A 25,974-nucleotide genomic window follows, 5' to 3' on the forward strand; every position below is an offset into this window, starting at 1 on the left:
TAAGCTAGGTGTCCAAGATAAGAAAGATAAATTGCTGTGGTGATTGCAAATGGGGCAGTGACTCATTCCGATTCAAATATCCAGCCTACCCTCTGCAGTGAGGGTCACTGAATCTCATCAGAACTGTTCAGATGGCACTGGTTAGTTGCAGATTGCTTTTTCCTGTTTTTAACTGTGTAGGTTTTATTTTTCTCTAGATGTATTATTTTTATATTATGTATACATGCTGGAGATGTCCAAAGAGGAGGAATAAGTCTGGTGAAGGATCTGGGGTAAAAGTCTTAAGAATGGCTGAGAGAGCTGGGGTTGTTCAGCCTGGAGAGGAGGCTCAGGGGAGACCTCATAGCTCTCTACAACTTCCTGAAAGGAGGTTGTAGCAAGGTGGAGGTCAGTCTTTTCTGCCAAGTAATGAGTTGTAGGACAAGAGGAAAACCCTCAGTTTCTTCCCAGGGGAGGTTTAGGATATTAGGAAAAACTTTCTTCACAGAAAGGGTGATTAAGACTTGGAGTAGGCTGCTCAGGAAAGAGGTTGAGTCTCCATCCCTGGAGGTTTTTAAAAGATATGTAGATGTGATACTCAGGGATATGTTTTAGTAGTGGACTTAGCAGGGCTTCATTAATAGTTGGACTTGATGATCTTAAAAGTCTTTTCCAACTGAAAAGCTTCTATAAATTTTTTCTTGGAGTGCAAGGCTTCTCTTTGTGCATTTGAAGCTCTGGAGTTTTGGATGAGTTCCTGTTATTTGCTTCACCTTTGGTACTGGAGGATCAGTTCAGAGGGGCAGTGGTAGTTCATAAAATGTTCCTTTTCATCTGAGCCATTTTTATAGTAGTATTTGTTTTCTAGGTTGGTTAGCCATAGTTAAGATGGATATATGATACAGTCCAGTGATTTAATTTCTTTTACCATAGTGTACAATATTAATTGGTTTTGCTTTTTAATTATGTTTTTAATTATAGCATCAAATGCAATATATCACTGTATATAAAATAAATGTGCTTTTCTGTGTGGCATTTCCTTGGAGCATGTGGAGGAAGCTAACAGACTATGGACTGTGGTTTTGTGTATGTGATCTTTGCAGTATTTTTGAATGCAGGGTATAATAAATACGTTGCTTCAAATGTTTAGTTGTTGATTAAAAAGACTCCAGATTTGCTCATAAAAATACTCACTTTTTGTCTCTGAATGCTTTCCACCTCAAATTCAATTTTCCCTGCAGTACTTTAGTGAGGCAGAGATGTTGTTATCGCTCTTTTATGGATGGCAGCTGTGGCAGAGGCTTTGCTTTTGCATTGTGAGTGCAGTGGGCAGCGTGCCCATGTGAGCCGGCTGCCAGGTCCTGCCGGTGCCAGGGCTCAGCCTGCTACCTGCCAGGCAGGTGCCAGTGCTGGGTGAGCTGGGGGCTGCCAGGTGTCACACAGCTCCCTGGCTGCTGGAGCTGCTGCTGTCCCATTGCTGCTGCTAGCTACCTCCACAGACAGCTCCTTGACTTGAGCACATGAAGATTTCAGGGTCCTTGTTCTTGGAGTACCTTAATTTTTGGCATGTTTCTGTTATTTCTGAATACTCCAGTTCCCTGAGGAAACCAAAATCTTCAGTCTGAACCGCATTGTTTTACATGACTTGTTGATTACAATGAGTTGGTAAATAAATTTCTTTTTAAAGTAGCAAACTTTGAAAACTACAGCTATTTATACAAAGAAAAAATTTTTTTACAAACACAGGCTCTTTTCATTTGTAAAAAGCCATGATAGCATTCTTTTGTGTTTAGACTTAAAGCATGACAGCTTGCTTATTGGGTTTGTCTGGCAAGGTTTTGGTAGCAGGGGGCTACAGGGGTGGCTCCTGTAAGAAGCAGCCAGAAGCTTCCCCCACGTGCATAGAGCCAATGTCAGGCGGCTCCGGCACACTCGCGCTGCTGGCCAAGGCCGAGCCCGTCGGGGGCAGTGGCAGCACCAGCATTCATCAGTTAAGTAGGGGGAAAGTTACTGTGCCAGAGCAAATGCTCTCTGACTGAGCATTCTCACTCCAGAGAGAGGAGTGAGAATGTGTGACAGAAACGGCTCTCCAAGGTAGATGCACATCAACTCAGATGCAGTCATTCTCGATCAGCAGCTAAACTTTTAAACTTAAGATCTGTTGGGCGGAGGAGTGAGAGGTGTCGGGAAAGGGAATTGGCATCCAGTAGGAAGAGGTGGAAGCAGGGACACTCTTTCCTTAAACATCGTGACTGAGCTTTTTAAGATGTATGATTTAATTTGTGAAAAAGGTTTTTCTTGGTGTCTGGGAGTTTTGCTTATTTATGGTTTGAATTCTTTTTCTGATGTACTAGCTTAGTTTTGTCTAGGAAATTTTTCTCAATATGTTGAGGTTCTCAGATGTGACTACTTCTATGCTTAGTGTGTCTTGGTTTTATGGATTGAGGAATCTTCATGAATGCTGCATCTGTGGGTAAAATCGGGATACTCTGCTTTGCCATAACATGATGTTATTTTCTACTTAGCAGAAGGAGAATAATATTAGTATATAGCTGCATATCTCCAAAGCTATTGAAGTATGCTGAAAATGAATTTGTGTTTAGTATATACCCTTGCTGTTTTAGTAGGATGAGACTCAAACACACCTTTGCTCTAACACAGCTTGGAGTAACAAGTGAGCATTTTTATTCATGGGTTGCGACAGGGCGAGTTAGAACCAGCATATTTCATAAATCTTGATTTAAAAGCTTGACAAATGTATTTAAGAAGGTTTGGAAGCCCCTGTACTTCCAGTTAAAAGCAGGCACCTCCTGGAAGTTTACAGGGTCTAGTATTGGGGAAATGGTGCTGAAATTGCTTAACAAGCTTAGTGTTTGTACAAGCTAAAGTATTTTCTTTGCAGAAATATATTGCTTTGTTCAATGAAGGAAAGGAATGAATTTACCTTTTGTAGCTAAAGGTGGTTGTAGCTGCTTGAACTACCTGCAAGCTGCTCTTTTGATGGCAAAAGCATACCATGTCTCTATAGAAAGGATCGTGACTGCCACTGAGAGGTTCCAGATAATCTTTGCCCTGAATTTCACTACTGCAGATAGAGAGTTTCCTTTTTTTTTTTCCCTGGGAAAGATATATTCATTCTTCTCTATTGTACTGGTACAGTCACCTGAATTAGCCATAGCAAAAATTTTGCTATAAGATGCTGCCAGCAGCTACTTGGCTGCCATCCCACAAGAACAGACTGCATTCAAGTTCTGATGCCAAATCATGTGTAGGTTAACCTTTGTAACCCATCTCAAATCAACACGTGCTGTCTTTGGGGAATAAATCTGGTCTATTTATAGGAAAACTCTGTCTGTATTCGATAGCTTGCATGCAAACTATGCAATTAAATCCTCTAGCAGTTGTTGCTGAGAGGCTTCCCCACTGTGAGGCAATGTCTGTGAGAAGCTACCCTTGTAGAAAGTAAATCCTTTTTTTACCTTAAGATTCTGCATGATTGAGTCATTGAATATGGAAGTATCAGTGAGGTGTCTGTCGCTGAAATAGTGTCTTGTGCAGGGACAAGTTGTGGTTCCTGTCTGTTCACTTCCATCTGGCATGTGACATGAGTGGCAACACCCAAGTGAAAGATGTGACCTGTGATCTGGGACGTCGTGCGAGGAGAGGACTGTGAGCACTGGCACTGTAAGCTGACAGCAGTGAAACTTGAGATGCCAGACTTGAATGCCAGTGCTTAGCACAGAGTAAAGCTCCAGCCCTTGGCAACTAGCACAGAGGGAAAGTTGAAATGACCGATGTTCTCCAAAACCTTGAACAGTAGGACAAATCTTTTAAGGCAAAGCTTGGTGACTATTTTGTGTTGTGATTTTGGTTTTTTCCTTTCTGTAAACTTACATTAATTAGGGATGAGAAATACGCTTTTCTTTCCAGAAGATAATTCTTTATGTCCTTTTATGTTAAAGAAGCATCAGAGGGAACAGATTAAGACAGGGGTCTTAGTCTATGAAGTCCTCTTCCTTTCTCATTTTGTGTCTTTGATCTATTCATCTGCATTATCTCCATCCAGGATAAAGTTAAAATTATGTTCCTGTAGTTGGGTAACAAGATTACCTCCAAAATGCCTGCTTTTTACTTTATGTAAAACTGAATGATTCACACTTCTGTAAATGTGGCAGCAGAAGAACATTGTGAGAAAAGATTAATGGGCTTCAGCTATTGTTACTGCTCCTTTAGTTTTTTTTCCCTGTAAAAATGAGAATCTTGAAACACTCAGGCTAACATGGTGTTCTGTAAACAGTTTAATAATTTTCAGTGTTTTTATAGACAAACATAATAGGATGACAAGCAACTGCAAACAGAAATTTAAGAAGTAAGGCAAGACAAGTTTTGACACGGAAAAAAACAATGCTGTCTTGTTCATTTAATGAAGCTTTGTGTGGGTTTTTTTAGGTACTTAAGAGAAAATGTAGTTTATATACAGTAGACACAATTGCTTGTGAGATGGGGTATTACTTACAGTATGAGACAATGTCTAACCTGAAGGGTTGCAAACACTTCAGCAGCAAGTCTTTAGAATTTAACGTCAAAAATGGTCTGGAATAGAAGAGAAACAAATGTATTTCAGTAGGCTTAATGCAGATTTTTTTGTGGGTGTAGGTAGGAGTAGTCACCTGCATATCATAAGGATTCATGAGAAGCAGTTCTGCAAGAAAATATTTTGAGGGTTCTTTTTTTATATTTTGTTATATATGTAGAAAGTATGATGCAGTATCATGCTGTTGAATGGGGTATAAAAAGCAGCTGTGCTGGTTGTTAGTTATGGTATTTGTAAGATGCATTAAAAGGTTCTTTCAGCTTGGGCAGTGCTGTAAGGCATTAGCTGGAGTTGGTGTCCAGTTTGGGTGCAGCACTGCGTGAAGCTGTGTGGGTGGGGAGAAGGGGAGAAAAAGAAGTCTAAATAGAGATCTAGAAAATAACATGACCTTCTAGGGAAAGGCTGAAAGATAGGGGTAGTTTAGTTGAAAAAGAGAAGCCTAAGAAATTCAAGTGTTCAAATATTTAACAACTATAGTATCTTCTCATAGATATCTGTAATACTTGAAGGGCAGTAATGCTTGAGGTGTGACCCAGGAATGAACATTTGATTTCTGTACCTAATTCTGCATCCTCTTCTACAAAATACCTTTGGATAAATTTATTTTGCTTGTATGGTTAATGTGTGTCCAATTCTGAAAATTGAGTAGATCAATTGCTGTATGACTTAAAGGCTAGAATGTAAATTCTGTATCTAAGCGTGTAATAATACTGCAATGACATGGAGAGTGGTGTACTTTTAGGGGAATATATTTATGTTCTGGAACTTCTCTCTCAGAATATTTTCAACTACCCACTTGAAAACTGTCAGGTCATATCTTGGTCATAAAGCCCTGGTATCTTACATGCCATCTTGCATATTATTATATAAGATCAGCTCCCTTTTTTTTTTTTTTTTTTTCCCTTTGCAGTATTGTAGTTTAAGAACTGTAAACCCATGGAGAAGAGGAAGATGAAAAAGGGAAAGAAATAGAAATGAAAAACAGAAAAACAGTGATTAACTCATGGATGTGTTTATGTTGGAGCTGTTTTTCCTTTGTCTGAATTTTGATTTGTTAATGGAATTTAATTTTCGTGCCATGCTTTAATGTATCGAATTTTTAAATGTTTCCTTTTGTTTTGGCGGAGAACTAATTGTTGTCTTATGATAGACTTGGCTTTCCTATGCAGTGGAATGCCAGAAGCATCACAGCCTCACTTTGTACCTTGTAATAATAATTTAGGATAAACACTATGATTGCTGAATTTACCTTCATTTTATAAGCTGGAAAAGCGTAGTTATAAATTACATGAATTTAGAAGGCAGTACCATCAGCTTGAGTACAGGAGGAAAAGAGAAACACTACTACATTCATTTAAAAATGAAATAACCAAGGTGGTTCTGGAAGTACGGATTGACAAATCTGTTTATGAAGATGCAACCCAGAATCTGACAGTAAGATAATGACTTAATTGTATGGTTTTATGCCAAATTAAGAGGTTTTTTTGGTAATTTTTATGTCATGAGGCTACTGCTGGTAGTACTTAATTACTTGATAGCCTTGCTTTCATCTTTCTCTGCATCCTAATTTTAATTTTGCCTTATCTTGTGCCTTGAGTAAGAGAACAGTTTCTGTGGATGACAAACTTGTATTGGGTCAAGTTTTTCAGTGCTGACATCTAATTAGAGATATCAGAGATGGTGATGTTCAGGGTGCTGTGTGTCATCCAACTGCAGACTTCTATCATTTCATTAATTAAGTGGTAGTGGGAACTTAACTTGGGATGACTGATGGTGTAGGTAGACTGCAATGAATTGCTGTGTTCCTGCCAGGGACTGAGCAAAGTCACCTCAAAAGATCCAGCCAACTGAAATCTCCAAATATCAATTGCAAAATTGCATTCAGATTCTCAAAAGTAATTTTTATAAGACTTAGAACTTGTAATTGGGACTCTTGAGGGAGAAGAGAACAAATCAATATTGTTAACAGAAAAACTCAATTTCCTACATTTATCTATGTGATAGTTTCTTACACATCTGGTTTAGTGTTGGAGGAATTACTGATTCTCCCAATTCATTCATTAGTTAATCAAAATACATGCTAAGTTTACAGTAAATCACCACTTCATTGTTTCTGCATGTTGTGTATTTGTTGTGTACATGGTTTCATACCTTGTTGTGTATGCTGAGAGCTGGTCTTAGTGAATTCTTGTCTGGCTTTCTCTAAGAAGCTGAGGACTCTAATCTGTCGTATAATCAGCTTGGTTACACAGAGGCCACACAGTTATCAACTGTTTGCTCTATGTTTTAAAAAGGTTGGTGAGCTGGCACATTACACTAGAAAAGAGTTGTAACATTTGAAAGCATATGCATTGCACCTATGCTGAAGCAGCAGTGCAAACAACAGCACTTCATGCTCTCAGGAGGATGGAAGGCCTGACACCCAGAGCGTTAAATGTATTCTGAACTGCGGTTTGGTATCTTTGTCTCTCTTCTGGTATTAGCAACAGACTCTACATTTCTCTGGTAATTAAATGTAGAATGTATATGTTCATTAGGTTATTTGTTAAAGGATTGCCAATTCTGTTTATAGACACTAAACAGCTTTTGATCTAAGGTATGAGAAAACTGACCTGAAGAGCCAACAACATCATCTATGAAATTGTGCCAGAATTCCAGTAGGTTTTAAACCAGTGGAAATAAAAATAAATGTAAGTATGTAAAGCCAGCATGGAAGTAAGAATAAAGTGTGTTAACCAATGGAGGAATAACTTCAGGATTTTTAAAACTAAGCCTATGTTTTTGCATCTTAAAATGTAATATGTTAATGTGTAATATGTTCAAGGGTTGCAAATTGCATTGAGTTCTTGAAATATTCTAAGATATCTCTGAAAGTTGTCCTAATTAAAACTTCTGCTTCTAGATTAGATCATCTGTAGCTTCTAGATTAGATTGTCTGTAGATTTGCTTAGCTATGTCTTGGAAGATGTCTGTGGATGGAGGTTCTGCAACTAGTCAGGAGAATCTGTGCTGCGCAGTGTGACCTGTGGTGGAAGTCTGTGTTAAAAATTAAGCAACTTGAATTTTTATAATAGAAAGTTACATGCAGCAACAGTGTTACTTAGTAATTATTTGATTTATTTCATAATGTTGTGTCTTATATTATTTTCAAAACAGATCCTAGTATTCTTTGTGATTTGGACTGCTACTGAGCCATGACTTACTGTCCAGAATGACATATTTTAATTAATAACTAAGTTATTAATGAAAAATATATATTTTTCATTAAAAACTAAATTAGAGCTCAGCATTGTACACATTGTGTGAGCTTTTTTTCCGTTCTCATTGTGCAGTGCTTTGTGTTTATTAATGTTGAAATTCATCTGACAGCTTATCCTATGGTCATAGAGAGCACTAAGCTATAGATTTTTGTGTCATCTAAGACTGTATAATCATCACCAATTACTACCTTGCTGTCCAGTCCTTAGCCTTAAAATTTGTGGTATTCTGTACAAACCAGAGGAATATATCCAGTGTTAACTAATCCTCTAGAAGAGAAACCATTGTGTTCATAACCTTCCTTTCCCATGTTTTAGTATGTGAGAAAGGATTCTTCTCTCTTCTTGTGCCTAAATTCGTTTTCTTTAAAAACTTTTGTTGAAAGGTCTGGCCAAAGCTATTTCAGCAAGTCTTTCTACCCTCTCCTCCTTGCATCCTTCTGCTCTCCACTCTTTCTCTTAATTTTTTTAGGGAACTCTAATAGCAGTGGATGAGACACCTTCTATCTGCCAGAAATATCTTCCCCCTAAAGCCCAAAAGGTTCTCATGAGGCTACAAATTTAGTCTTTGTTATAGCTTATATGAGTTTGTTCATGTGTGTCTATGTAAATCCTAGGATTTCATGTGATCAACATGTCTGATGTTCTATTCTTTTCCATTCTTCTGGTAGAGGTGTTCATTTAGAGTGTGTCAGCAGTTCTGGATTTTGGCTGCTGTGGAGCTATTGGGTAAACATTTGCTGATCCCAGTGGGATTTGCTGTTACTGCTGTGTATATTCTAAGGCCTTTTATATTGTAATATCAATTTGAGAAACTTGCTTAGATGTGTATTTGAATGAGAACTTTAGTTTGGAGAACTTCCAAATCTCTTTAGAGATTTAGTTTAGAAAGAATAATAAAAACCCCCCCAAACAACCAAAAACCCAAAGAAAACCAACTTACATAATAGACCTGTTTTTTAATCAATCCTTTTGGCACTCATTCATTTGTCATCCTTGTCACCTGTCAGAGTTTTTCTACCTGCTTTGAAGTCTTTATTACTAACTTTTAGCAAATGAATCCTCCAGAATATTTTGTTCAGTCTTTCTTTTGACTTCTTTTTTGCTTGGTTGATACAATTTATCTCCCTTTTTCCTTTGAAAAACATCCTTTAATATTTTTGTTTTAAATATAAAATCCAGTACCTCTTTACTGTTTTGTCTAAGCTGTCAGTAATAATGGCCTTTGAATAGATGTCTTTGGGAAGACAAAAAAATCTGAAAATATGTTTATTTCATAATGAAATAATAATTCCTTACCATTTAAATATATATTTTTATTATCAAAGTTTCTTATTTGTCCTGGGCTTTTGATGGTTTTTTGAACTTGTTTAACCAACTAATTCACTTGAAGATTCTGTATATAACCATGTGGTGAAGTGAGAGCTATATACATTTTTGATCTTCACCTTGAAAGAGTGTGTAGCCACTGAGCAGAACCGGGATTTCAGTTTGACTCGGGCACTCCTCGTCTTACATACGTGGTGGTGAAATAAGTAACTCCTGTGTCTGCATTCCGATGTGATTGATGATTATGGCTGCACTGTGGAACTTGGTTGGTTACTTCCAGCAGAGAAAGTTATGCTCTGTGTCTGCTGTGTTAATTCAGGGCTCAAGAAGTGGAAATAAAGTAATGAGTGAGATGGGCAAAAGTTCCTTCTAGACTGATGCTAAGCAGCTGGTGATTTCATCTTCTGTTTGGGGGAAGGTCTGTTTTATTTCTTCCTTTCAGTCTCCTTCCTTCCCTACCTTCCTACCTAGTGCTTTGGATTTTGCCATCATTAATATGAAAAATCTATAGTTTGTCAGGTACATTTTGAGTGTAAATTACCTGTCAAAGTATTTATCAGTAGCTTTTGCAGTTGTTTTAAGGTGGAAAATTTAGTGGCTCTTTACTTATGTAGTAGTTACCTTTGCATATACTTACAGTGCTGCTAGTTCAATTTAAAACTATATCACAAATAAGACCTAAAATTGCAGCAGTACAGTTTTTAAAAACCTATCGCATGTAGATTTGAGATCTCAATTTGTAGCTTTTTTCCTGACTTTCAGTGATTTCTCACGCTGTTTAGAGATGCCAATGAAGAGATAAACATTACATCACATAGTGAAGTCCATCTAATTTAAGGTTTTTGAAACCATAACGAAGTAATCTTACTGTCTGTGCAGCCCTTTCAGAGAGTGTTCTGCTTAGTAGTTCCTTGTCAGTTTAAGACAGGCTTTTCCACATGCCTGTTTTCCAAATGTTACAATTTTTCTCCCTTTCCCAGCTGTCTGCTTGTAGAAGAACTGCAGGTGTCCTGAAACCGGCTTCTTGTAGACCTGTGTTGTGAGACATTCTACAGTTTCTAGGATTTCTGACTCTGAGCCTGAGTCCTAGGCTTAGGCCTAGGACTTTTAAAACCAGGAAGCCCTGGGCTCCAGGCACACTGCAGCTGCGAAAGTGATTATTTTGAATTCTTCTGTTGGGAACTGGAATTCTAAAGGAAGGTTGATTCTGGTTTTCAGTTTTATGTACATAACTTAAGTAAAGCGTGTGGTGAGTGAAGTATATTGCATTTGTGAAAGAGCAAGTGGAGAGTGTGTGGTTTTTGATGGTGATGTTATTAGAGATGTGTCATATGGTTGTAAAGGTAAACAAGCTTTATGTTTTATTCAAGAACCAAACTTTCCCTTGTTAAAGATGTGCTGCCAGCCTCATACTCTTACGTATTCTCAGCAGTAGGAATTTTATAGAAGAAAATAGACTTAAAAAGAGCACACATCGCACTATGAGAGGTGCGACTGTAAAGACTTCACTAATGCAGCTGTTAAAATGTCTTAAAGTTCATGTTCTGTGTGCACGAACTTGATTGAGAGTATGCTTCAAACCTGTTGTTTGATACTTCATGTTTGGAACAGAGTAATTTCAGAAAGGCTGTGGGGGGAACCCCAAAATAATACAAGTTCTAGTAATTAAAAAGAGAAGGGTGTGTGGGGTGGATTTAGAGAAGTGTGAGTGTGACTGACTGTCAGGCTAACCCAATAATAGACTTACAGTTCTCCTTGCATGTCAAATATATTAAAGATTAATTCTAAAACGGTCACTGTTTATTCCTGCTTTTGTATGACAATAGTCCTTGTCCTTTGGAAATGGATAAGAGGCTGGTTTTACGAAGGTGATTAAAAAATCATAATAGAAATTTGACTTGGAAGCCCTTGAGGGATTGCTGGGGTCTGCCTCTGACACCGAGCAGAAACCTGCTTACCACCAAATCCTGTCTCAGGACTACTGACCCAGGGTTAAGGCACCTCTCCTCTCCAGTGTTAGTGTAGGAGAGGCAGAAAAGGCTCCTTGTTAGGGAGAGCAGTTCCATCTGGGCTCTTTGCCTCTCCTGTGTTGGTAGGAGGGCAAGGAAGCGGCTCCACATCAAGATGGGGTAGGCTGGCTGAGGAGCAGGAGGTTCCTGAAGGAGAAGCACCGTGGGTGCTTGTGTGGGGCCTCACTGTCAGCTGCTGGACTACTGTTGCTTATGCAGTGAAATAATGTTTGCAGTGCTTGATACTGCATGTGTTTTGAACTGTAGTGCTTCTGAGTTATTTGGTCTTTATCCCATTCCTACTGAAAGTGTCAGGTAAGTGTAAGCCAGGAAGAAGCTAATGTATTGGTGTTAAGTACTGCACTTTTGGGTTTTGTTTTTGTTTTTTCTCCCTTTCCTTGGCACTGAATATTTGCTGTGCTTTCTTTAGGTCAGGATTTTACTGTCAAAATAGATTTTAGTGCTAACCAACTTTTATTTGCTTTCTCACATTAAAAAAAAAGGTGGGGGCAGTAATGACATTCATTCTGCTTCTATTATGGTATGTAAAAAAAATGCCAACCTTTTTTATTTGTTCTAAAAATACATTGACTTTCTTAGTTCATGTTTTTTATTGAAAGTCAAATGTCATAGACATCTGAGAGAAGTTTAGGCCTTAAGTTTTGTCAGCTAAACATCTGAGAACATGAGCTTGTGAATGTATATTTTATGAGCTCCTTTCTGGGGTTTCAACTCGGCTTGGGCTGGAGACTGCACTTAAGGAAGTGGTGTATTCCCAGGAGTGAAAAATTAGGTAGCTGAGATGCAAGTTTAACTGCCTGGGGAACCAAGATGATGTAGTGGCTGTGCACCAGTTTTAGAAATGTCAGTAATATTTTAAAGATATGCTGAAATACTTTGGTACCTCTTCACCTGCATGCTTACCGAGTTGCAACCAAAATTCTGTATTTCTCAGAGTGCTTTTTGGATTATTCAAATTGGCTTTTGCTAGCATAAGTGCACTTAAAAATTAGTGGATTTTTAATAATGATACAGTACAGTCCATTCTGTTATTTTAAAATTTTGGTTTGCATCTTTAGGAGTGAAATAGAGAAACAGTTCAGATGAAGTTCCTGTAAGGCAATTATCAGAGTAGTTTGACTGTACTAGAAAGAATGGCTATGGATGCTTCACTGTCAAAACCTGAGGCTGCGTGAAAACATCTTCTGGGTCATGCTTGATTTGATACTGTCATGAAAAACCTGGGTGAAATACTGTGCTCAAACATGAGATAAAGCTCCTCAAAACTGCAAAGCTGTGAATGCTCAGGTCAGAGTTCAGTGTGTTATTAACAAATTGAAAAAGTGATAGGAAAAGAAAAATACAGTTTATAGCAATAGTCATTGTTGTATGTGCAAAACACATGAGGAAGATACACCAAATGTACGAGACAAGAGCAAGATGTAGGAAATAAATCTTTAAATGCAACTGCAAAATGAAATGACATTTCTTGGTGTGAGAATATTGATAGTAAAATTGCCAAGAATGCCACTTGAATCTAGGTTTGTCATTCCTTGCAGATGTTTGCCTTGTGGATAAAGGAACAATTGACTCTAATTTTGCCCATTTAGTTCTTTAAACTAAAAGCTCAGAAGCTGAAGGGAAGAACAGTGTCAGTTGCTTCCCAGTAATAGTTACACAGGTTAAAGGAAACACTTTATTGGCAATCTGATTTTTGTATTTGAATAATAATGCCTTAAAATGTGGTTTGTTTTTCTTTTTTAAACAGCTGTAGTGGATAGCTCCTTAGTGAAATTTCTAACATTTTTTGTAATTCCTTTACACAACTGAAATTCAGCAAAACATTTTGAAGCCCTATTAAGAGAACGCCCAAGTTTTTGATAGCTGGTGTGCAGTTTTTCTGTTATGGAGCAACACTGACATCCAGTGGTGGTCGTGTACTACTGCGGCCTTTTAAGATCCTCTTTGCTTAATTGCTTCGAGTGTTCTCTTTTTTATTGAGGCGTTATCAAGTAAGAAAAATTTGAAAGCTTTCTGCGTTTTTTTTCCTTTTGAAAACCTTACCATTTTATAGCATGATTGTATAAATCTGCTTCTGTAGCAAAGATACGTAAGGAACGTTCTGATTTTTGCATAAACACAATGAAAATAGCTATATCAAATTTGCTATAAAACATTGATTTGTGTGGCTGGCACTGAATTAGAAGTGGTAGTGCAGTTTGAGTTTGATAATATCACAGTGATTCTGGAAAAGTTGGGAATCTGAAATGGATAAATTTTATAGAACATATTTATGTTAATTTTCCTTATTTGCTTCTTATGTTAAACAAAGCTTCTACTTAATAAGATGTTAATTCTAGAGATAGTTGAAGAAAATTACAGAGGATTTATAGAAAAATTATGTGATAGAAAAAGGATGGAAGATTAAAGATTTGTGTGCATGAACTGTTAATTACAAAGAGAGAAAAGATGCTTTTCAAGAAAGCTGCTCATGACAAATAAATATTATTAGGAGAGTTGTTTACCTGCTGGATTTAATTGGAGAATAAGGCTCTCATTTAAAACCTTTGTGTGTGTGTATACACATGCGTGTTTGTCTGCAGATGAAGTGTTTGATCCAGCAGTATAGAGCAGACAAAAAATGCATCTTACTTTGATACTGCCAATTTCTTCAGTGTTTCAGACATAGGTAATAGAGTAGCACTACACAAATCTGTCTATTCAGGCCACATCAGGTGTAATTTGTTCTTTATGAAGTAAAGCAGAACGTCAAGGGAGAGAAGTAGAGGCATAGGCAAGGTTGGTACTATGGTTATATCCCATAGCAGTGGGAGATACGGAAGAGGAGAATGCACACCTATCATGTACAAAAGTGGGTTATTAAATTGATGTTATACTTGATGTGAAGGAGCAGTGGGAAAACAGCTCTGCCTGTCACTGATGTAATATTTTTTTTGTGTATTACAAAGGAAGAATTACTGAAATCTGTTTTCCATAGAAGCTGGTTGAGAACATTTTGACAGAAAAATTACAGATTTGGATTTATATGTGAAAGATTAATGTAGAAAATGCTGATTCATTACTAATGGCTTTGTTTTAATGTCTCATTTGAAGGTGGGAATGCAGGTACTTTCTAGGAGGTGTTTTTTCTGACAAAAGCTGTTGCTAAGCGGATTGTACTGCTTCATGTCTCAGATGAATGAACCTGGAGTGGGGGGAGGAATAGGTGAGATATCCCTCAGGTTTCAGCAAGTGTAATGCAAAAGAATTGCAGTAGAAACATTTATTTTCCTTTCTCTTCTGATCTTCTTTCTCTTGAGAATGTTTCAGAAATAACCATCTCAACCATTTGTGGAAGCTTTGTACCCATTTGGTTGAAAACTCTGATTTTTTTTTTCTTCTAATTTATATTAATGTTTCAAGGCCACAGAATCCCTGTGTGACTCCTGCAGCATTACTTACTAAAATTCCCTTGAAATCAATGTAGTTGTTTTCATGACTTCAATATGCAACTTTTAAGATTGTTTTAAAATGTGTAAGAAAGAAGTGTAGTGAGTGCTTTATTTCTTGGAAACTAAAGGTAATTTTGGTGTGTCTTAGTTTGGTTACCAGACCTTATGGTGGGAGGTTATGTTGTGGGGTGTGTGTTGTAGGGTTTTTTTGGTGTCATTGTAAGGTGTCAGTGGTCAGCCACTGGCTTGCTTTGGACTTCTTGGAGAGCTTTGTGGAGCTTGGCTGCTGGCTCCCTATGCTTCTCACCCATTTATTTTACCTTTTATTTATTTGCTGTTTCACATTAAGCAGAAGGGCTTAATTCTGAAATGTTTGTTTACAGAAGGAAAAAAGGGAAATTTGTTGACTGTGGCAGCAGCATTTCTGTGCCAGGTTATTCCCAGTGTCTCCTTTATTTATAAAGGAGAGTTGGGGAAGATGGCTTGGAATGGGGGTGTGGGGAGCAAGGATTGACAGACACTGCTTGTACAGCACCAGCACAGCCAGGTAGGTCTTGGGAATTGGGGGATTTATGGGCACTTCCAGCAGTGTGATCTGGTTCATATGAGGTTTAGGATTGCTCCCAACCACTTGGCAATAGGAAGTGTCTTGGATTAATGTAATAGGATCACGCTGTAGGTGACCTTTTGGTACTGAAGGTTGTGGCATTTTGCAAAACAGGCAGAACAGGTATTGCAGGTGATGTGAGGCGCTTGAGTGAATGTAAAAGAGACACAGAGCTGCAGGGCTGTTCTCTTTGACTCCAGAGCAGCTTTTTACTGGGTTTGGTTTTGTTCAGGGTCAGTCTGTTTTTTCCCCTCCTTCATTGATCTAATACAGAGAACAAAGAATTGAGCAGCCCTATGCTGTAAAGGTCCTACCTTCAGCATATCTCATGCCTTCATTAAGAACAGATAGAAAAAGGGAATCTGATTCCTTCAGAGTCTGGAAAAAGCTCAGACTTAATAATCCTTATGTTGTCGAGGGAAGGATTATGCCATCTGAAGAGGTAGCTTTATCTATTTTGACTCCCTTTTCATACTTGAGTGAGGTAGGTGTATTTTTCCTGTATAAATAAATTTATTTTAAAATAAATTTAATAAAAGTATTTTTTAAAATTTTCTTAAATAATATGTGGGCCTGTAGCAGGAAATACTCAAAGCTAAAACTTTGACAGTTTTTATAGGAGACTGTACAAACAGGAGTAAATAAAATAGTTTATTTAAAATAAGTTTCTATAAATTTGTTAAGAAAATATAAACACATTTGGAGTACTCATTGCTGTATGAAGTAGTCTGTATAAGAATGTTATTATGGCAAAATGGAAAAGACTGACTTGATGTACAATGGTTTCAAGCTTTTGTTACAGCAGGAGAGATCTGTGCTTTGGCTGAATCTGGTGCACAATGTCTCCTGGTTGCAATTTGCTTCCTGGCCAATTTCTGACCATTTTTTACTAAATCTATAGTTTTGCATCTTGTTACACAGAGGCAGCACCTGACACATTACTGGAAAGCTCTTTTTTTCTCTGTTGAAGTTCTTTAGCAAAATTTGGCTGACAGAATTGTTGATTTGATCTTTTTTTTCTTTAAAGTAATCTTGATCCTGATCTTTTGTATTTGCCTAATTTATACTTTTATATAATGAGCACCTATAATAACCAAACCAACCAACCCTGAACTATAAAGTACCCCCCCTACATTGATATTCACAGTTTTTTTTTTTTTTTTGAAAACTCTTAAAACAACCAAGTCAGTCAGGTTTTTGCTAAAAAGCTTTGATGTTTGCTTAAATCAACCTAACAGATGTCCTCAGTAGTATTTTATGATTGATGTCTGTGTGAGGTTGGCAGAGATTTTGGTCAGATAGGCAATGTTTTTGCTAAGTGCTGTTGCTTAAATTAGCACAAGTCAAAAATTAGTGGTCTTCTCCCATGAGATTCTCTTTATCCTTCTGTCTCAAAAGCTTTCCTAAATAACGAGACAAACTAAATTGAAAAGTTATATGTAAATTTATACATAAGAAGTTATAAACTGAAAATTTTGACTAAACCAGAGTGTTGTTTTGATAGCTGTGATTCAGTTTTTAGTTTGAGGTGCAAAAGTAAAACATGACTCAGCAGTGAATTTTGTAATAGAAGAATTAATCTTGTCTTATGTAGAGAAAGTTTAATTGTAGGTCAGATTCTTGTTTAGTCGTTCTTTAAAAATGTTTTTTTTTCTTGCTGGAAAATGGTAGCGCTTATGTTGAAGTACTGGGCATAAATAACTGTAAGAGAATTGCAGTCCCTCTGGCTTTAGTAGAATGAAGAATGACTTCATTTGCATTTGGAGCATTAAAGAAAAATCCTTCCATGACTTAGCCAACAGTCTAAAACTCAGCTTATGGATTTTGTACTCCCTTAGCCCCTGCTGTTCTGCTTATGTTCAGTTTTACGCTGAAGATGGCAGAAGGCAAACTAGTAGAGTTTGATACTGCTCTTTCTAGGAAGTCTGTTGGTGTAATTAAGCCACAGTTGAAGCCTCGAGAGCAGGATAGTCTGGATGTATCTCTTTCCCCTGGCACAGAGTGGGAGTGCTGTTCTGCTTTACCTTCTGACTCCAGCTAATGAGAGCTGCTAATGCACAGGAGTTGCACAAAGCTTCCCATATCATAGTACTGAAGCTTAGAATTACTCAGCTGGGAAATCCTCTATTCCCATGCAAAGCAACACAACTTGCTACCTTATTCTTCTCAAGCATTTGTCTTTTATTAAAAAAATAGAATTGTTTCTTCATATGCTTCTATACATATGCATGCTTTTTTTTGCCATCCAAATTGTTTAATTATTGGCTTTTCTTCTTTTTGGTGATGGTGGGCTAGAGACTCAGGATTTGCTAGATTCCATTGTCTGACATGAGCAGATAAATCCCATCAAGTGTCTGGGTTAGAGCACAGCTGGGAGCAGTAATTAGTCTTGGAACACTGGCAGGACTGGAAAGGGCAATGTTAAAGTCACCAGGGCTGGAATCAGAAAGGTCTGTCAAGTGTACTTCCCTTCAAGTATTTTTTTGCCTTGTTTGTATGTTACACTGTGCATGTTATTTTCTTCAAAGCAAAGTATTTCTTGAAGCACCCAGGAATATTTATTTTTGATATTTTTAGTGTATGTAACTCTTTGTTTCTTAAATCATTCTTTTATTATTTGGGAAAAGGTGATTTCTTGGTGAGTAGTTATTTAAATGTTGAGGAGGACCTGTGTTTCAGACTGGATGTCTATCAATTATGTAATGGTTGCTGTGATGTATTTGAATAAAATGAAGAGCTGTGAAGAAGAAGGCAGGTTGCCAGCTACATAAAATTGAAAACTGGAACTGCAGATGGGGTAGAGTAGGCAAAGTGAAAAACAAATGTCACAGTTTCTGATCACTCAAGTTAAAACTATCCTTTTTTAAAGTTTTTTTTGAAGGCTAGAATAGGTCAACCCTTTAAAATAGATTCAGGTATTCAATTCAAAACTTAGTGTTCAAAACTTATTGTATACTTACAGAATTTTTGCAGAAAGATACTGATCCTGTGCTACCACCATCAGTGTAAGGAAAATACTTACGTTAAGTAATTTTTCATTAATTTTTGCATCTATGCTTTACCAATAAAAAATATAGGAACTAAAGACAATCTCATAGACAGAAGAAATGTTTGTCTCATTGATACATCATGTGATATTCCATTTTTTTTTTCTTTCACAGGTGTCTTTCAGATGAAGGAATTGAAGCTTGCTTAAGTTCATCTGAAAAAGTTAATACGAATGATATTATCCTAGTTGCCCTTAATGTAAGTCATGGTAGTGAAAATGTTTTTTCTGGGAAATCATGTTAAAAATGATAGATGCAATGGTTCAAATATAGGTTTGTGTGTCTAATTAAGTGTGCTATTGTCAGTGCGATTTATGTAAAGGACAGAGTACTTACCTCTCTCCTTGCCTGTATGAATTGTGAGTTTTATTTGGAAAAAAATCTATTCCAAACTGCAAAACTTGTAGGAGAAAAAATGAACAGATTTAGCAGTCGGAAAATATTTATTTTGTTTATGAAATGTAAAACTAAAGTCAAACTATAAGCATGAATACAACCAGAAGTGCTGCAGTAATGACATGAGTGTGAAATTTTAGTATAAGTTTGTTGGGATTAAAAAAACACTCTTACGTTGAATTCTGGACATGATGCTCTTAAAGCACATTCAGACTACATATCCAGTGTACATATTTATGTAACTAAAACCTGGCTTTTTTTCTTTACTACAGAAATCTGGATTAGTACTCATAATTTTGGCAAAAAATTAACAAGCAATGTATGAGATAGCACAACATCTTCAAAGCAATATACCATAATATTTTTTTAAGGATATGAGAAAAGTGTGCATGTGAATCCCTGTTTTTCAGAATTCTAGTATATACATTGTTGGTAATCATTAATAAGTCTCCTGCCTTTCTTAGTTCATGTATTTGCTATTTTATTTTAACATATCAAATCCATACTCAGATGTTTTAAATGGCTTAATATGAACTGTACTTTATTTGGTTTAATATAAACTTTGTAATAACTATATGTAGTTTCAAGGGGAAAAACAATGTAGTCGAGTGCTTAAGAGAAAAGTATTCTTCCTTTCTGAAATTAGAAAGAATAAAATAATGAAATTATGTGGGAGTTGTTGGAGATTATTTTGTTCCCCCTCAAGATTTAACCACTAGATGGTTTTGGATGGTACTCTGAAAAAGAGGGTCCCCTCTGCTCCTTTCACTTATTCTTTAAAGCATGTGTTCAGTCACTCATGTATACAGGCACCAGTTCCTGTAAGGAATATGAAAAGAACTAAAGCAAAATTATAATGCAAAGATGCAAAGAATGTAATACAAAACATGCAGAAGGCAAGCATTTGATTCCTGGACCAGAGCAGCATGTCCATATATTTGGGAATGCATTGCTGCTTTATACAAAACCTAAATAAAGTATTTGTGAGTTGCTGGGTATTACCCTGCATGTCATCATATACTGGAATGAGTACTGACATGCTCATTTGTGACTGTGTTGGTATTTCAGGTTTGATAGATACTAAAATAAACCAGGAATGTTGCACAACTACTCCAAAACAGAATTAATGGCTTATCACTTTTAATCATTAAGTCAGGTTTTTTTGTGCCCAAAAGATTACTTATCTGTTGACTATGTAGAGGGTAGCAGTGTGTCTTTAATGGCAGGATAATAGTGAATTTATGTTCCACTTCCTACAAATTCTTCCTTGGCTGCTGGAGGCACCTTTCAGGCAGAAGAAATCCAGAAGTCAGCTGACCTGTTTTACCTTTTTTTGAATGTGTATGTGTGAATTGCTTAAATAAGTATGAAGTAGACATAAGTGTATCTTCAGTCCTTGAAATGTTTTTATTTTGTCTAAGAACTTAAAAAGTATTTGTGAAAGTTGTCTACCATTCCTGCTACTCTGATGGGAAGCTGGAGATTTCATCAAGGGCAAGTTCTGCCTGAACAACCCAGCAACCTTCTGTGATGGGGTGACTGCATCAGTGGGCAAGGGGAGGGCTACAGATGTAATTTATCTGGCCTTCTGTAAAGCCTTTGACACAGTCCCTGAGAATATCCTTCTTTCTAAACTGGAGAAAGATGGATTTAATGAATGTTAGAGGCATAAGAAAGTAATTGGGTAGTTGGACAGTCCCATCCAGAGAGTAGTGATTAATGGCTCAGAGTCCCAATGGACATCAGTGACAAGTGGTCTCCCTCAGGGATCTGTATTGGGACCAGTGTTGCTAAATATCTTCCTTAATGACATAGATGAAGGGTCCAAGTACACCCTCAGCAAATTTTCAGATGACATCAAGCTGAGTGGTGCAGCTGACACACCTGAACGATAGGATGCCTTTCAGAGGGACCTGGACAAGCTCAAGATGTGGGTGCATCAGAATCTCATGAGATTCCAGGACCAAGTGCAAGGTGCTGCACCTGGGCTGGGGCAAGCACCAGTGTCAGCACAGGCTGGGGATGCAGAGATGGAGAGCAGCCCTGCTGAGAAGGACTTGGGGTGCTGCTGGATGAGAGGCTGGACATGACCCAGCCATGTGCACTCACTGCCCAGAACAGAAAGCCAGATGTGTCCTGGGCTGCATCCAAAGCAGTGTGGGCAGCAGGGCCAGGGAGGGGATTCTGCCCCTCTGCTCTGGTGAGACCCCACCTGCAGTGCTGTACCATGCTCTGGGGTCCCAGTGCAGGAAGGACATGGAGCTGTTACAGCAAGTCCAGAGGAGGGACACCAAGATGATCAGAGAGATGGACCATCTCTCCTGTGAGTAAAGGCTTGGGATGGTTCAGCCTGGAAAAGAAAAGGTTTAGGGGTGACCTAATTGTGCCTTCCCAGTGCCTAAAGGAAGCTTAGGAGGGAGATGGAGAAAGACACTTTTTACAAGGACATGTAATGAAAGAACAAGGGGGAATAGCTTCAATCTGAGAGTAGGTTTAGGCTGGATATGAGGATGAAGTTCTTTACTGTGTGTGGTGAGGCACTAGCATGGATTGCTCAGAGAAGTCATGGATGCCCCATCCCTGGAAGTGTCTAAGGGTTTGTTGGATGGGCTGTAAGCAATATTGTCTTACCAGAAGGTGTATCCTGCCCGTAGGAGGGGATAGGAATTAGATGTTTTTTAAGGTCCCTTTCAACCCAAACCATTCTAGAATGATTCTGTCGGCCACACAGGAGCCTGTGTGCTATTCAGAGACATAGGAGTGACAGATGAGTTTCCCCAGTTGTGAAAAACTCAGATTTTTCTCAAATTGAAAAACTGAAAGTACTTCCTTGTCATTACCTGGCTATCTTGTGCAACAGAGAGAGGATTGGGCATTTATTCCCTCTATATACTCAGTAAATATGCTAAAAGTGCATTCTTATGATTGTTTTCTAATTTGTAATTTACCAGTGTTTCTCACTGAAAACCAGAATAAATAATTTACAATATTTTGGATACTAAGATAGAGTCCCGCTCAGTTTTAGATCAGGGTGCCAGAACAGTAGGCCATTGACATATATTAATGGCAAAATATGGTTCAAGTTCTTGTAGTAATTACATTCAGCACATTTTCTTTTAAAGGAGTTGTTTATGATCATAATAAGTAAGGATTTGTGCATGTAAAAAGACAGGAACTAAAAATACTTTTCTCTAAGTGCCAGATGGAGAGCAAAGATGGATATTTTACCTCTGTGAAGCCTCACAGCTATGTTTAACCATTAAACATTGCATAGCCATTTGGTTTTGTTTATTTAAAAGCATTTTAATCAACGTTGAAAATGTTAATTTCATTAATTAAAACAAGAATATAATTTAAAAAGCAAAAGGATTTCTTTTGTAAACTCTTGAGTTGTCGAATTTTTTATCACACAAAGTAGTGGATTTCTGTTGAATAAATAGTTGTCATGATGGAAAAAATGCTATTTTTATTCCTATGTTACAGGGGTTTTTTTTAAGTGCATATTTTAAGTTAATATTGTCTTGTCTTCTGTAATCATTTCAGACAGATTTAAGAACGATTGGCAAGAAATTCCTCCCCAGTGACATCAATGGTGGAAAGGTGGAAAAGGTAGACAATATTTTTACTTCACTTTTCTGTATTCTGTGATTTCTGTGTTATGACAGCCTTCTGTGGCACATTTGTCTGGTTTTGTCATTACTTCACGTACAAAAATCCCCAATATTTGAATCTATTATAGTGTAAAAATGTGAACATAAGCTCCATAAAAGAGGACTTTCTGGGTGTCATTTCAACAACTTTGAAATGATTAAATAAAAATCTGAACAATCCTGGCAACTTCATTTGTTGCTGGAAAGTCATTAAACTTGTTTAGTCTTGACATTTTATCAGAATTTCATTTTTTCCCCTCATTATCCTGAGAGGGCAAGAAAGCAGGTCAGAAATAAATCGAAATAGAGGTTTGATTCTGATACACAGTGATACATGTGTATGCTGGATTACTTGCCTACTGGCATCCATGACTACAGCTATGCACTTTATGTAATTTTCCTATGGTTGTGTATCCCACAAGTCATGTGGATAAAACATGTTAGATGGGGTAACACTTTGTGCTAGAGAAGAGCATTATACTTGAAACTTGGGTGTGCTAGATTTTAATGCATGTTGTGTGTTTAGGTAAAAATGAAATTTGTCCCCTTCTGTATACCCTTCCTGTTTTGTTCCTTAGAACAAAACAATTCAGAGATGGGTAAAGGAAGGAATTTTATTTTAAACCTAGCAGTGGTTCTCACTTCAGTTCTTTACCCCTTACTTCAAGTATTGATAGTCTATCACTGATGTGAAAGATCTGGGGAAACATATTTCTTTTACTGTTGAAATTCATATAGTGGTAAGTTAAGGTGGGTTTGTTTTAAGAAAGCCAGATTGCTGAGAGAGGCTGCTCAGAGCTGTTAGGATTTGTTTATTTTGTTGTCTAAATGGAGTAGTCACTGTTGCAAGCACAGACTTCTACTAGAAAAAGGCACAAACATTATTGCCATTTATGCAAAGCACACTTTAGAGAGAGGCCATTGCGGGATCATAGATTTTAGCAAGGCAGCAGTCAGGGCATGCAGTATATTATTTAGCAAATGCGAATAGTTTTAACTTTATCTATATTCATAGAGCTTTAGAAAATTATTCTAAAAAAAACCCCCAAACCAGACACTTGCAAACTGTTTCCTGGAGGGTGATAATCCTTCAGGATTTGGGAACAATTACAGAAAAAAAAATCTGCTTGAGAAGGACTCCTATTTATAATTTTTACCTCAAGCTATTAGATAGTATGCTGAATCCTTGCTCTCTTAACAGTAATTTCCTTTTTTTGAGTCAAATAAGGTGAATCTGACTCCTTAATCAGTGCTGCTGCTTAGCTTTCAATGCATGCAATGCATTATGTTATAGAGCTGTGTGTTTACAAAAAAAATAATATTTGCTTTATGGGAGAGGAACAACTTCTTAGTATAATCTCCCCATGGAAAGTAGTAATTTGTTGTTCAGAAATTCTTCGTCTCAGCCAAGACTAATATCAGTATTGCTTATTTATATCTTGAGAACCTATGATGTGTTTCCATCTTGCATAGAAAATAACTTCATTTATTTAAAAAATAACTTTTTATGCCTATTGTATATTAGGCAAATATTTGCATAAAAGCTTTCCTTGTATGAAGCACGGGTATTTGACCACTGTAGATGATCAACTTCAGTCATAAATACACAGAGCTATTTCACTCATTCATTTAATATCTGTGGGTTAGAATAAAATCAATATTACCAGCATTAACCACAAGATGGCCACATTTACATAGGATTTGGGAAAACTGAATCCTTCCATTTCTATCTGGATGACTACACCACAGAGATCCGTTAAGTATTTTTGAAGGAATTGAAGTGCAAAGAGGACTATAAAGTTACAACATCTAATTTAATAGCTGCTACATTTAAGGTGTTATTGGTTTTCTTTTGAGAACTTGTGTCATTACAATGGAAACATTAACTGCAGGAGAAGCATTCAGAAAAGATTAAAGTTGTGATCTCAGAGTTGCTTTCTGAATACTGGCAAATTCATGGTAAGCAGTTGAAAACATAGGGTGCCAGCAATTTAATTCCTGTTAAAGGTTACTCACATGCTTCCCCATTTCTGTTTCATTGTTTTTTTGATTGTGGATTTTTGTTTCATACAGCCTTTTAATTTTTTTTTTTTTCAAAATTATGATTGGATTTGTGACTCCATTTAAAAATGATTGGCATTGAAAAAAGACTCTTTCAGTGAGAGTGTTTGCTACATCAGATCTTCTACTGCCATCATAGTAAAGCTACTGTGCTCCTGTTCTCTTATTTATTAATTTCTCTTCTTTTTATATATACTTACCTGCTGGGTATCTGCTCTCATTTTGTGTTCTTCTGGCTGCCTCTTCTGTTTCTTCAAGGTTAGAAGCTGATGGACTGTGCACTTTTTCATCTTCTTGCTGTTATTTAGGAGTTAGAGATCAGTTGAGCAGCCACAGACAATTTTATTTTCAGACAAATTAAAATGACTTAGCTGCAGCTGAAATGTGATAAGTGGTTGAGATGATTGGTTTGGGCCTTGGTTTTTCAGGTGGATTTATTTTGCTTTATTTTGGTGGTTTTTGTTTGCTGTGGGGTTTTGGGGTTTATTATGGTTTTTTTTGTTGGTTTTTTTTTTGTTTGGTTCTTTTTAGTAATAATTTTTATTGTTTGTAACATAGATTATGGTATGTCTAGTAGGGTATCCATTTTTTGCATAATCAGTAGGCAAGTGACATCCCTTCAGTTTGTTATGTTTTGATTGGACCATTGTTCAAGGAAGCTAAATTTCTAGTTGCAGTTTACAAAGCAGTTGCACTTGAAATTTCCTCTTGATCCAAACAGAGAGTTTTCTAAGCTGTTTTTTTTTTGTTCTTTAGAAGACTTTGTCAGTGAAAGTCATCCTGCAGTGAAATCTTATCTGGACTCCGTGCTATGTTTGAAGCGACAGTATCTGCGTTTTTGTTTGTTTGCCTCCTACTCTGTTTTCATTCACTTTTATTTTATAATCTGTATCTCAGAGATGTGTGAAGCATCACAACATGTTTCTCTGTAAAACCCATTTTTATCATGTTTTAGAACCCAGAGTACATGAGTGATAGAAATTCAACATGACTGCCTGATCAAATTACACTTTTCTTTGCCTGGGGGCATCTGTTGGTATGTCTAGATATTGCAGTGTGTTTGCTTAACAGTGCTAACAATTTTGTCTTTTCTGTTTGACTTATCTAGCTGGAAGGGCCATGTGTCCTGCAAATACAGAAAATTCGCAATGTTGCTGCACCAAAGGATAATGAAGAATCTCAGGCTGCTCCCAGAATGCTGCGTTTACAGATGACTGATGGACACACAAGCTGCACAGCTATAGAATACAGTAGCATGTCAAAAATAAGGTGAACAGCTTCCTTTTCCATGTTTTCCTTTGCTACTTAAATGTCCTTGAAATAATGGAAGTGTCCTTAGTAATTTATGAAAATATTGCTCCGCAAAAGAGGCTTCCTTTCTGGATTTGTATATAAAGGAGAAATTTAAATTCAGTATGTAAAGGTACATGTGAATGTAATTTACAGTTCTGTTTATGCTGAACTACATAACAGAAGAAAGTGGATTTTGCAGCCATCTTCTGAGTTGTGGTTTCACAACACACAGCATTTTGGGAGCGTGTGTAAACTTGGGTCAAATTCCCAATTTTCAGTTGTAGCAGATCTTTTACCTCA

At 37.1% G+C, this 25,974-nt stretch overlaps 1 protein-coding gene across 2 annotated transcripts in view; it reads left to right on the forward strand.

Annotated features, from left to right (window-relative positions):
* The window catches only part of TDRD3 (tudor domain containing 3), a 96,369-nt gene that overhangs the window by 23,130 nt on the left and 47,265 nt on the right, over positions 1-25,974 (forward strand). The window contains exons 2-4 of one of the 2 annotated variants that reach the window (XM_059493361.1): positions 18,389-18,473; positions 22,214-22,279; positions 25,490-25,650. In XM_059493361.1, the coding sequence (XP_059349344.1) occupies positions 18,389-18,473; positions 22,214-22,279; positions 25,490-25,650 (312 nt within the window). The remainder of the gene's footprint in view (positions 1-18,388; positions 18,474-22,213; positions 22,280-25,489; positions 25,651-25,974) is intronic. The other variant, XM_059493362.1, reaches the window with a different exon arrangement.

Source organism: Ammospiza nelsoni, chromosome 2 (genome assembly GCF_027579445.1).
Source record: "Ammospiza nelsoni isolate bAmmNel1 chromosome 2, bAmmNel1.pri, whole genome shotgun sequence".
Taxonomy (NCBI): domain Eukaryota; kingdom Metazoa; phylum Chordata; class Aves; order Passeriformes; family Passerellidae; genus Ammospiza; species Ammospiza nelsoni.